This window comes from Stegostoma tigrinum, chromosome 10, assembly GCF_030684315.1.
Source record: "Stegostoma tigrinum isolate sSteTig4 chromosome 10, sSteTig4.hap1, whole genome shotgun sequence".
In the NCBI taxonomy this organism is placed as follows: domain Eukaryota; kingdom Metazoa; phylum Chordata; class Chondrichthyes; order Orectolobiformes; family Stegostomatidae; genus Stegostoma; species Stegostoma tigrinum.
In genome coordinates this window covers 47844400-47858019 of record NC_081363.1, presented here as the reverse complement: position 1 = coordinate 47858019, position 13620 = coordinate 47844400, and the positions used below count along the sequence as shown (strand labels likewise).

Genomic DNA, 13620 nt, shown 5'->3' with positions numbered 1-13620 from the left:
GCAGTAACAATGGAAACCAAAAGAACTGCGGATGCTGTAAATCAGGAACAAAAACAAAATTGCTGGAAAAGCTCAGCTGGTCTGGCAGCATCTGTGAAGGAGAAAACAGAGTTAATGTTTTGGGTCTGGTGACCCTTCCTCAAAACTCCAAAAAACAATGGGCTGACTTTCCCATATTTCGCCTGTGTCACTTTTAAGGTGTTTCATGGGATGATTCCCCTCATGAGCCCTGACAACTTTTCTGACACAGTCTTCCGTTGCTTTCCTCATTAAGTATGTGGCTTATTTCCATGGCACCACGCTTGTTTAATCTTGCTTTCAGCAGGAGATGAACATAACAACAAGAGTAGGCCAATCAGCCTGTTCCACCGTTCAATGAGATCATGGCTGATCTTTGGCCTAACTCCATATATCTGCCTTTGGCCCAATACCCTTAATAATTTTGCCGGACAAAATTTATCTATCTCATTTTAAAAATTGACAACTGATCCAGCATCCATTGATGTTTGTCGAAGAGAGTTCTGAACCTTTTCTGTGCAAAGGTGCTTGACAACATCTTTCCTGAATGGTCTGGCCCTAATTCTCAGACTAACTCTAGAGGAAATGCTCCTTTGGTTCTGGGACCACATCACACATATTTAAACCCCAGATGCACGCCATGGCAAACACTGGCAGCCAGTTCTGAAGTAGCCGTTTGGGTCAGTGTAATATCCACAGTCTGGAAGAATGTACAGCAATGTCACAAGAAGGTTACTGACCTTCTGTGCGCTGCAAAGGTACGTGTCACCGTCTTCTCCCTGCTACCTTCCATTGCCCAGTGCCATACATCAACGTGACTTCCTCCTTGACTGTTCATTGCTGGCAAAAGTAACAAGCTGTCTGGCTTTCTGTCTGCTCTAAAAGGAAAGGAAGACACAGTTCTGTCTGTGTCCAAGTAAGTGCAAAGTGAGTGAGCACTAAGAAACAAGCTAAGACCCTATTCATGCGATGGGTCCCTGATGCTATGCACAAATTAGCCCAGCAGTAGAATTGTAATGAAAGATGTGGGTGAACTCCAAACCACAGTACTGAAGCACTGAGCTGCGTCATGAATTAGTCCAAGACATGCCATTTTGACGTGGTGATGGTGGTACTTCGCTGAGCCAACATCTCTAAATGGAGGCAGTGTCTGCCCTGCATCGAACACTAAGCCGTTGGGGAATGCTGACCGTGTTGGATGAATGGAGAAGCTGGTGACGAGCTGCAGCAGCAAGCGCCAGCTCTGATGTTAAGATTGGAAATTAGCATCCCCTTGTTTCACTCCACTGCCTGGGAAGGTAGCAACTGACATATAAATGAGTTAAGATTAGGTAACAATGAGACGTTAACATGTGCAAATTGGTTCCTCAAAACTCTCTAGTGAGATTCTCATTAGCCATTTGAAGCATTAATGGAAATTGGACGTTTTTCTTCAAATTGGGAATCATTTTTTCATTTTCACTGTTTTTCCCCAACCTTTTCCTTGGTACTTGCATCTCAATTCCACGGAAGAATAGGCGTTTCCTGTTGATTTGTGTATCTGTTTAACCTGTCCCAGCAGCTCTTTGATAGTTTGGCATTGTCAGCTCATTTCTCAGTTGCAGGTTAAATAATTTCATCCCTTTAGATCCAAGAGCTTAAGGTCCTTAGGACAGGCCTCAACACATATTCTGGTTTAGTCCCTGACAGAGCTAGTTTGATTCACAACTTCGAAGTACCCCACACCTTCACTGGCATATTTCATTCAGCTGAATATTCATTGGTTCACTTGCAAGAGGTGGCTGGTTTCCAGAAGCGTGTCATTCGGGACAGCTTTTAACAACGCCTTCCAAAGATTTACCAGAAAATCGAGAAGCTATCCAAATTGCTTTCTCTCATCTGCAACAAAGGCTGCTGCTGCTATTCAGTAGGATTGTTGCACAGAAGCTAATGACGCATTTTAACTGGCTGCAGTCTTTTAAAGGTTTTGCCAGAACTGCTCTTTTGTCCCTCCCAGTAGCATTAAACCTAAGGAAAGGGGCACTGGGAACAGTCGCATATTAGTAACATTATTGGATTAATGTTCCACAGGCACCAGGGCACCTGAGGGAATTTAAACAAAGGGAATAAACCTGGAAGACAAAGATACTCTCTTTAGCAATAATCATGGAACTACTGAATTGTCACTTAATAAAATTACCAGTTTAGTTTGTCGCCTTTAGCGGAAGAAATTTACAGTTCTTCTCCAGTCTGGCCTATATGTGAGTCCAGATCTACAGCTAGGTAATTGACTCATCACTGCCATCTGTAACAGAACATAGAACATTGAACAGTACAGCACAGGACAGGCCCTTCAGCCCATGATGTTGTGCCGACCTATTATCCTACTAAGATTCAATCTACCCTGCATACCCTACATTTTACTGTACTCCATGTGCCTATCCAAGAGCACTTAAAAGTCTCTAAAGTATCTGACTCCACTACCACTCCCGGCAGCGCATTCCACACACCCACCACTGTCTGTGTGAAGTACCTACCTCTGACATCTCCCCTATACCTTCCTCCAATAATGTTAAAATTATGCCCTCTTGTAATAATCATTTTCAGCCTGGGGAAAAGTCTCTGACTATCCACCCTATCTATGCCTCAGATCATCTTGTAAACCTCCATCAAATCACCTCTCATCCTTCTTAGCCCCCTCACCCTTTCCTCATAAGACTTGCCATCCAGCCCAGGCAGCATCCTGGTAAATCTCCTCTGCACTCTCTATAAAGCTTCGATATCTTTCCTGTAATGAGGTGGCCAGAACTGAACACAACATTCCAAGTGTGGTCCAACCAGAGTTTTATAGAGCTGCAGCATAACCTCACGGCTCTTAAACTCAGTTCCCCTGCCAATGAACACTACCATACCATACACCTTCTTTACAACCTGATCAACTTGGGTTGTAACTTTTGAGGGATCTTGACGAGACCCCACCTAGGTGGCACAGTGGCTCAGTGGTTAGCACTGCTGCCTCACAGTGCCAGGGACTCAGGTTCAATTCCAGCGTCAGATGACAGTCTGTGTGGAGTTTGCACATTCTTTCTTTGTCTGCATGGGTTTCCTCCCATAGTCCAAAGATGCGCAGGCTGGGTGGATTGGCCCGTGGGAAATACAGGGGTGGGGTGGGGAGTAGGTCTGGTTGGGATGCTGTGTAAAGGGTTGGTGTGGACTTGAGTGCTCTGCTTCCACACTGTAGATATTCCATATCTATGGACGTGGGCTCCAAGATCTCGCTGTTCCTCCACACTGCTGAGAATCCTGCCATCAACCCTGTATTCTGCATTCAAATTTGACCTTCCAAACTGAAGCCCTTCACACTTTTCTGGGTTGAATTCCATATGCCACTTCTTTGCCCAGCTCTGCATCCTGTCAGTGTCTCGTTGTAACCTACAACAGCCCTCCATGCTGTCCACAACTCCTCCAAATTTTGTGTCATTGGCAATCTTGCTAACCCACCCTTCCACTTGCTCATCCAAATCATTTATTAAGATCACAAACAGCAGAGGTCCCAGAATATGTCCCTGTGCAACACCACTGGTCACCGAGCTCCAGGCTGAATACTTTCCATCTACAACCACCCTCTGTCTTCTATTGGACAGCCAGTTTCGTATCCAGACAGCCAAATTTCCCTGAATCCCATGCCTCCTTACTTTCTGAATGAGCCTACCATGGGGAACGTTATCAAATGCCTTGCTAAAATCCACATACAACACATCCACTGCTCTACCTTCATCAATGTGTTTTGTCACATCCTCAAAGAATCCAATAAGACTTGTGAGGCATGAACTGCCCCTCACAAAGCCCATTTGACAATTTCTAATCAAACTGTGCTTTTCCAAATAATCATAAATACCATCTCTCAGAATCCTCTCCAAGAATTTACCCAACACAGAAGTAAGACTGACTGGTCTGTAATTTCCAGGATTATCCCTATCTCCTTTCTTGAACAAGGGAATGATATTTACCACCCTCCAATCTTCTGGTACTACTCCAGTGGACAGTGAGGACGCAAAGATCATTGCCAAAGGGACAATCTCTTCCTTCGCTTCCCTTAACAACCTTGAGTATATCCTGCCTGGCCCAGGGGACTTATCTACCCTCATGTTTTTCGAGATTTCTAGCACAAACTCCTTCCTAACAACAAATTGTTGGAGCATATCAGACTGTTTCATGCTGTCCTCACGTATGTCAAAGTTCCTCTCACTGGTGAACACTGAAGCAAAGTATTCATTAAGGACCTCCCTGACCTCCTCAGACTCCGCACAGAAGTTCCCTCCACTATCCCTGACTGGCCCTACCCTCACTGTGTCATTCCTCTTGTTCCTCAATAGAAGGCCTTAGTTTTTCCTTGATCCTACCTGCCAAGGTTTTCTCAAATCCCCTTCTAGCTCTCTTAAGTCTATTCTTCAGTTCCTTCCTGGCTACCTTGTAGACCTCTAGAGCCCTGTGCAATCCTTGCTTCCTCAACCTTAAGTAAGTTTCCTTCTTCCTCTTGACTAGATGTTCCACATGTCTTGTCATTCAAGGTTCCTTCACCTTACCATCCCTTCCTTGCCTCAATGGGACAAACCCTATTCAGTGCTTTTAGCAATTGCTCCCTAAACAACCTCCACATTTCTGTGCATTTCCCTGAGAACATCTGTTCCCAATTTATGCTCCACAGTTCTTGCCTAATAGCATTGTAATCCCCCTTCCCCAATTAAATACTTTCCCACACCATCTGCTCCTATCCCTCTCCATGACTATAGTAAAGTTCAGGGAGTTGTGATCTCTGTCACCGAAATGCTCTCCCACCAAGAGATCTGACACCTGACCTGTTTCATTGCCAAGCACCAAATCCAATATGCCTCCCCCCCACCCCCGCCTCTGATCGGCCTCTCTACATATTGAGTCAGAAATCCTTCCTGGACACACCTGACAAAATCTGCTCAATCTAAACTATTTGCACTTAGGAGGTTCCAGTCTATATTAGGGAAGTTGAAGTCACCCATAACACCAACCCTATTAATTCTGCACCTTTCCACAATCCCTCTCCCAATCTGTCCCTCAGTGTCTCTGTTGCTATTGGGGGATCTATACCCCGGAACATCCAACAACCATTCCTGTCCCCGTGTTATTCAAGTCTCCGTAATGGCTACAACATCGTAGTTCCAAATACTGATCCATGCTCTAAGCTCGAGTTTAATGGTGTGGTGAGTCACTTTTTGGATCTAACCACCCACTACACTACATGTACTGCACTGATTTAAGAAGGTGGTTCCCCTCAAGAAGACAATTGATGAAATGTAATAATTGCTGGGCTTCTCTGCAGTGCTCACTTCACAAGAACAATTTTTTAAGAAAATGTAATGGAAAGGTGCCCTCTGCATTGAATGATCCTTCCAGGGTGAAATTGCCAGGAGTCAGTTGCGGAGTCATGTGGAACAGGTGATATTTCCACTTGCTGCTCACTTAACCCATGCAGAATTTAGCCCATGATGTCAAAAGCATTCTTTACATTGTGGTTTAAAACAGATATAGAGGAAGAAAATTATATCGTTGAAGAACTGTTTGTTTACATTTCACATACTGAGGCACTGAGGTAAATTTTATTTTGTTTTTTCAATAGGTCTCAGTAATGGTGAAGTTGCCCTTATGGTGATCCTCAATATTGTAGCAATTGCCACATATGCTATCTTCTTTGAGCTTTGGAACTATTTACACAATAATATTTTAAATGACTCAATCAGGGAGAAGACTCTGTTGGTCCTTGGCATATTCCCTGTGAGTAGCAAGTTCTGATGAATTATTATACTGGTGTATTACGCAGGTACTGATATTTGTATTAATAATTGCATGTTACGTTTCAGCTGGTTTTAATGCTGATAAAGTTTCGGTACACTGTAAATAGGCACTATACACAGAGAATAATCTCTTTACGATCTTTGGTTCTTTAGTTTTAAAATGAGGATTCAAACAGTTCACCATGTAAAATAAGGTATGAATTACCTTCTTCTCCTAAAATTTTATTCAAAGTTTTTGCTGCCATTCCTGATGTTTAGGACAGGAACTTTTACAGTTTTACAGTTGGATAGGGCAATTCGCTGTTAAAAAAATTCACATAGTTAGCAAAAATCTCTGATTTTCACCCTATTGGTTTTGATTGTTGATAGGGTTCCAATTTCTGGAGCAAGGGTGGCATATGGGCTTTCCGGTAGACAGGGTGCATTGGAATAACTGGGTTGAGCTCAGTTCCAATAGTTTTAACAACTTGCCCAAGTGATAGCTCTTTGTGTACGGCCACTGGATGTTTCTTTAGTTTGATGATTCTTTTGAAAATAGGACATGGAATGGATTCTATCTCAAAATCTAATTAACTCCACAACAGTGAAGAGTTTAAATCATTTCCTTTCTGAGACAGAGAAGTTCATTGTCATTGAAATAATTATTACCACAACATCAAAAATCTTGTTTATATCCAGCCCTAATTTTCTGCCTTGAGTTTACTGGGCAGCCAGTGGAAAAATCCAAGAAGTTCTTGCAAACAATGTGTAAAATGCTATTTGTGCAAGCTGAAGGATGGAATATATCAATCAATCGGCACATTCTGGAGATGCAAATCTCATGAATATCTTTTAATCCTTGAATTTGCAGGCCAATTTGTGCATTAAAAATGACATATGCTTTAATATTCCACTATTTTTCTGGCAACATTTGACACAGTATGGTACCAGTTAAAATTCACCAATGTAGTTTCCAGCAGAATTCAGAAGATAATTGTTGTGATGTGGAGGGGCCAGATTTGGACTGGGGTGTACAAGGTCAGAAGTCATATGACACTGGGTTATAGTCCAACAGATTGATTTGAAATCACAAGCTTTTGAAGCACTGCTCCTTTGTCAGGTGTCTAGCTAATTATCAGGCAGTTGGGAGACCAGAAACATTGAAACCTGTCTTTCTCACAGAAATTAGCTTCCTAAATAAGGATCATACATAGTTTTTAAAAAAATTCTGTAGCTGTTGTAATCTGTTTTAGTACTTAAAGCACTTGTACAAGCTTGTCCTTCATACATTTCTCATTGTAAAAATGACTAATCAAATGAAAATGGCATTGAGTTCAGATTGATATGTTCATTACAGCAAGATTGTCTTTAAAACGATCCAACTTAAAACATTTCACATGTATTAAATAGTTTAGTAACTGTAAATAGTAACGTATTCAGCAAAAGATTATGTTCTGTTTCTCTTAGGTAACAACTATTGCCTACCAACTGGGGATGTTTGTTCCCCGAGCTGGAACTTTGGTTGACTTTGTGGCAGCAGTGTGAGTAACATTGAAGAAGATTTTTGGCATAAGGATGGTGAATTCATTTTAGTAGCTGATATGAATTTTCTCCATTTTATAGTTATGCGTGCATAGCTTTGTTTGGTTTCTTCCACCTTGCAATAAATTACCTTGGTGGAGTAACCGAAGCCATTGACAAGCTGCAGTATGTGGACGCTGCTCTGAATGTTGGGCCTTGTTGCTGTTGCTGCATGTGTCTTCCAAAAGTCCGAATAAACAGGTAAATATGTTTTCTTGTGGTTGTTTAACTTTTCCATGTATTAAGTGCCTAAAATAAATGCTGATACCTATTTTCTGGTATGGATTGAATATGTATTTAAATGAGTAAATTTTACATTGAATTTTAAAATTAATTTTAATGTTAATTTTCCCTCCAATAATTTTCTTTTGAGAGGGCTAGCAATTTAACTGAACATTCTGCAGTGAAGTTACATGTTGGGAGAATACCCTGGTAAAAGCTAATTTTTTTGTGAGCTGTACAGGGCAATTTATTGCTGATGCTTTTGGTAACACCAGCCACCAGGAACTACAACAGCATAAACATATAATAACACCTATTTTATCCATTGCATCATGTATTTATCATGAAGAATAATGGATGATAAAAATAGTTTAAAGGTTCTGATTCTACCATATGCGACTCGTAATCTTTTTGACTTTTTTGTTGCGTAAATGTGGAATCATTATCATACAGTTTTATTGACTTTTTTTCTGTTTTCCTTATATCATTTCTTGTTGGAGAAATTGACTTAAGTTTGGACATGGTTCAAAGTTACAGCCTAGTTTGAATTAAAATTAGACATTTTCAATGATAGTGAGTTATGTTTCTTTATGCATTTCTTAAGTTACTTTAAAGAGTTTAACACCTTCGTTAAAAATGTGAAAAGCAAAATTATCGTTTTGCACCAAGAAAAGTGAAAGCTAATTCGACTGCAGCAAGTTCCCACTATTAAGCAGTCAGACAAGATCCAGATTTATTTGGTTTACTGCTTTGGGTCTGAGGGACAAATATTGACCAAGATGAAAATGCTTTTCAGATTAATATCATGAGATCACACACCTGCTTGGAAGTCCTCAGTTTCATGTCTCAGCTGAAAGCTCAAAGACTGGCTTTTTGAAGCCTGATGGAGTGGGACCATGTGGGTTTATATTTCCTGCCATAAACCCCATGTCCTAGTTTGGTATCGGGGTTCTGCCCTGAGCTGATTTTGAAAATGTCAGGTAGGTTGAGAAAGCTGCCTGCCCGACAACAATTGCCATTAAAGCTTAGTAAGGTCCCACGTTCATACTAGCTGGAATTTTCCAATCAAGTCCCTCGAAACATTGCCAATGTGAGGATGCTACCACCTGGTGGCAGCCTATGGGATAGCAGAATAGCGTACAGTGATTTCTGATCTGCCCCCCTCATAACTGTGGCCTCAAGCCTTACATTTTAGAAATAGTTCAGGGAGTTCCCCAAGCACTCTTCTCTCTCTCTCTCTAACTTTCTTTTTTTCCTCTCTCATCTCCAGGTCAACCTGTAGGACTACCAATGTGTAATTTCTGGAGGACCTTCTATTGATCTTTCAGCCTCTGCAGGCTGTCTGTTATCCTTAATTTATTTTGAATCAATCTGTTTAGACATGGTATGACACATCTGCCTGATCGTCACCACTGTATTATATTTTGGCAGTGGTAGCCATCCATAATTGGATGGGAAACAGCCTTCTGGTTCCCAATTGGCCTGGCACTTAAGAATCACTTCAGGAGTCTAACTCTAGTGGGTTTCTAGATCCGATGTTCCTCCCTATCAAGTTTACGTAAGTTTGTATTCTGGGAGTGACAAGCTACCAAAAGAGAGTTGGGGTTCTAAGTGATTTTAAAGTAGTCCATTAAGTAGTTTCTTAAGAATCAATGTTTTAAAAATAATGCATAATCCAAGTAGTCAGGATGCAACCCATGACAAGAAGGGTGGTTTACTGTCTCAGAAGCCAATTTCTGTCACTGGGGGTGGCAGACATTTCTGTTCTGTTTTTAGTGTTCCCCTCTTCCATTCTGTGCCTTTCAAGCTGCAGTACTGGGAAGCATCCATTGGGCAGCAAGGTGGCTTGGTGGTTACCACTGCTGCCTCACAGTATTAGGGACCTCGGTTCAATTCCATCCTTGGGTGACTGTATGTGTGGAGTTTGCACATTCTCCCTGTGTCTGCATGAGTTTCTGCTGGTTTCCTCCCACAGTCCAAAGATGTGCAAGTTAGATGGATTGGCCATGCTAAATTGTCCATACTGTTCAGGGATGTGCAGGCTAAGTGAGCTAGCAATGGGAAATGTAGGGTTATAGGGTATGGGTCTGGATGGGATGCTTTTCAGAGGGTTGGTGTGGACCCATTGGGCTGAATGGCCTGTTTCCACACTGTAGGGATTCTATGATCCTCTCTCAGGCTTCTTCTCTTTGATGAAGACTGACTTGCATGGATCACTTTGCAAAAGCTCTTTATTCCCTCTTGAAAGACTGTTTGTAGCCTTTTCTTGGTTGGTTTATGGATGTTTTGAGGTCAAGCCTTATCAGGAATGTCTCTAAAGAGACACGTCCTTTGCAGCCATAAGAGGCCTGTCCTGCATTTTCCAACCAGAAAACTGCTCTGGAAGCTTTCTTCATAAGACTTTTACTATACCAATACATTTTAAAATATTTTATAAAGATTATTATAGAGCAACTTTTTAAAAAATAATCTCAACTTGGGAAAAAAATTCAGCTTACGTCACTAGTATTGTAACATTTCCTCAGCAGTGCGCTGAATACCAGCCCAAATTATTTGCTCAGGGCTGTGGTAACAATTTCAACACAGGAACCTCTGACCTCTGATTTTCAAAATTCACATTATTTACTTTATTTTGAGTAGTTCATTATCCTTTTAAGTCATTGAATTATTTTTTGAAATCTATTCATTGTTATTGGTTAATAATGGGCATATGCTAATGAAAAGATAATCTGTTTTCAATGCAGTCGATTGATATACTCGGAAAACTCCCTGCTAGACTTTAAATTTTGCATACTTCATTTGAGAGATGAGGTGTCAATTCAATATAATGTCAAGCAGCAGTGCCTCTGTCCCTTATATTCACATCAATTACTCAGTTTGCTCCACTTAACATCAAGAAACTGAAGGCTCATGAAGCTGCATTGGTCTTGACAATATTCTGCCAATAATAATGAATATAAAACTAGGAATTGTGGATGCTGGAAAAATGAAACAAAAACAAAAATAGTTGGAGAAACTCAACAGGGCTTGCAGCATCCATGGAGAGAAAGAGGAGTTAACAGTTTGAGTCCACTGACCCTTCTTCTGAACTGAGTACTTGCCTTAGTTCAAGTTGTGTTGAGCTTTTTGGAAGGATTTCTGCCACAAGGCCTAGTGAGTTTTTCCACCAAATCTAACTAAATGTGCTCTTTAACTATCTACCATACACCTATAGCATCTGTTAAGCCCAGTTCTGGCCTACTTTTACCAGCTGCTGTGCCTAGAGCAATTTGCAACTCAGTAGATATCCCAGAATTCACAGAGATGCCTCACACCGAAAGGCAAAAGTAAAGTTGCTGCGATCTTACTGGTCCATAGGGCTCTCCTGTTAGCGAGGTATTTGTCTAACCTGAAAGTTACCATGCCTCAGGAGAGGGGAGAAGCTGAGAAGAAGAGTCCTTCATAGTAATCTCAGCCAGTGGAGCAATTGAACTCATGCTGCTGCTATCACTCTCCATCACAAACCATCTATCCAGCCAATTGAGCTAACAGTCCCCTAGCCCTAGCCCATCTTTGAAAGCCTGTTGTGTACCCAGAGAAGCACCATCAGTCTAGAGCTTCCCTACATGGTTCCTGACATTTACCCCAGACGTGTCAGGCAGAGTGAAGTTGGTGCCCCACTCTCTGTGTAGAGATTTGGATGCCCTGCTGGATTGTGTGGTACAGACATTTTCTTGCCCAGGACCAGCAGTGGAAGCTGCAGCACCGCACCATAACAGCCGAGTCTGAGGATACTGACCGGTTTAAAGCATTTCCATTAATCCAGAGCAATCCACGGCACTGTAAGATGTAAGCCAATGACCTTAACGTTGTGTGTAAGGGCCATCATCTTCTGTCTTCTACCTCACATTTTACTGAGCGAATGTCCCACCAAGGCTCACGCTCTAACACTCTCAATATTGCCTGCAACATTTTCCCTCACTTGCTGTACCTACCACAAGCTCCAACACCACCATCCCTGCATGTCCTCTATACAGCCTCTCACTCACTCGGGCCACCTCCCCAACTGCACCAACTCCATCATTCCACCACCCACTTTCACCTCCCATTGTACCTAGCTGTCTGTCATTCCAAGAGGAAGCAAAGCCCCCATTAAGCCAGAAAGATTCAAGACATGTGGCAGGTTGTCTGACATTCACCTCCTCACCCCCTATGCAGAGGCCAACCTGATTCTACATGCCTTGAATGGCTGACTGACCACGTCCAAGTCCCTGGACTGAAGTTGGAAATTGCCCTTGCTTTACTGGGCAGGGACACCTGAGCAAAGGCTATCCCTCTTGACTGACCTGAAGGTTGCTGACAAACATGACAAATTGTCTTCCATTGAGCCTCGTAGGTCTGGCTAAGTGGAAAAGCAAAAGAAAAGGTGATGAAAGATAGGAATGTTGAAAGCATCCAGGTAGACCTAGAGAGAATGAGTTCTATGATAGCAAGCAAAGAGCCTGGAGATGCACCCTATATATGTCCAATATATGAGTGGTTGCGTGTTCCTGAGTGTACAATGTCCTTGCTGTAGGATTACAATGATAATTGCCAGTGGGTAACCAGCCATTGGTAATCCAAGATGCAGCATTGAGATGCAGGAGTGCCCTGAGAGGTGAGTGGAGATGTGCCATGAAGATTCTTGGAGATGGGACATAATAGATTATCAGTGCCTGTGGCCAGTGTCTCTGACTGTGACCTGAAATGGAATGGCCTGCAGACCAAGTGGTGAGTTCAATTCACCAGGTACCTGCTCTGATTTCCAGGTTAAATTTAATTGATGTCTCACCTATTGGTACGTTTGACCAGATAGGAAGCTGAATACTAATGAACTGAATTGGGCTGTTAATGACGCATTTAACATTCAAATACCCCCCTTAACTAACAACTAGCAAAAAAAAACTCACCCTGCTACTTGTCAAAGGCATAAAAGACAAAATGATATCAAGGTGCATATGACCAAATATGTCATCAAGGAGTCTGGGCAAAATTAGAGTCAATAGGAATCGAGGGGAGAGTTCTGACTGGGTTGGAATCATACCTGGCACAAAGGAAAATGGCTGTGGTTGTCGGAGATCAGTCATCTCAGCCCTAGGACATCACTGCAGGAGTTCCTCAGGGTACTGTTCTAGACTCAAATATCTTCAGCTACATCATCAATGACCTTCTCCCCATCATAAAGTTAGAAGTGGGGATGTTCGCTGATGATTGCATAATGTTTAGCGTCATTCGCAACTTCTCAGAAACTGAAACAGTCCATGGCCAAATGCTGCAAGACTTTGGCAATGTCCATGTTTGGGCTGAAAGTGGCATTCAATGGCATTACCATCACAAAGGCCAGGATGTGAATAACAATTAACAAGAAATTGACTGAGCCATTTAAATACTGTGGCAAAAGGAGGAATCCTGCATGAATAGCTCACTTCCTGGCACCCCAAAGCATGTTCCTTATCTACAAGGCACACGTTAAGAATGTGGTGGAATATGCTACACTTGCCTGAATGAATGCAGCTCCATCAGTACTCAAGATGTTTGACAGCTTCAAGGACAAAGCAGCTGACTTGATTGACACCACATCCACAAGCATTCACTCTCTGTACCACCAATGCTCAGTAGTAGTGCAGTGTACTATCTACAAGATGTAGTGCAGAAATTCATCAAGGCTCCACAGCACTTCTGAACCCAAAACCCATTGTCATGTAGAAGGTTAAGGGTAGCAGATAAATGGCAACACCATCACTTGCAAGTGCCCCTCCAAGCCACTCACCACCCTAATGTGGAAATGTATCATCGTTCCGTCAATGCCATCAGGTCAAAATCCTGGAATTGCCTCTTTTTTGGCTATTGTGTCTATCTACACCAAATGGAATTTTTTGGTTCGAGATGGCAGCTCATCGCCAGCTTCGCAAGGTCATCTCAGGATGCCAGCCAACCAGTGATGTCCAAGAATGAGTAAACAAAAACTTGATATTATACTGACTATTATCTGAGA

General features: G+C 42.1%; 1 protein-coding gene across 5 annotated transcripts in view; it reads left to right on the top strand.

Moving 5' to 3' along the window:
- Window positions 1-13620, top strand: part of LOC125455469 (organic solute transporter subunit alpha-like) — a 52479-nt gene that overhangs the window by 24228 nt on the left and 14631 nt on the right. For 4 of the 5 annotated variants that reach the window (XM_048537533.2, XM_059649166.1, XM_059649167.1 and 1 more), the window contains 3 exons: window positions 5651-5805; window positions 7272-7345; window positions 7428-7586. In XM_048537533.2, the coding sequence (XP_048393490.1) occupies window positions 5677-5805; window positions 7272-7345; window positions 7428-7586 (362 nt within the window). In that variant the 5' untranslated portion in view covers window positions 5651-5676. The remainder of the gene's footprint in view (window positions 1-5650; window positions 5806-7271; window positions 7346-7427; window positions 7587-13620) is intronic. The other variant, XM_059649168.1, reaches the window with a different exon arrangement.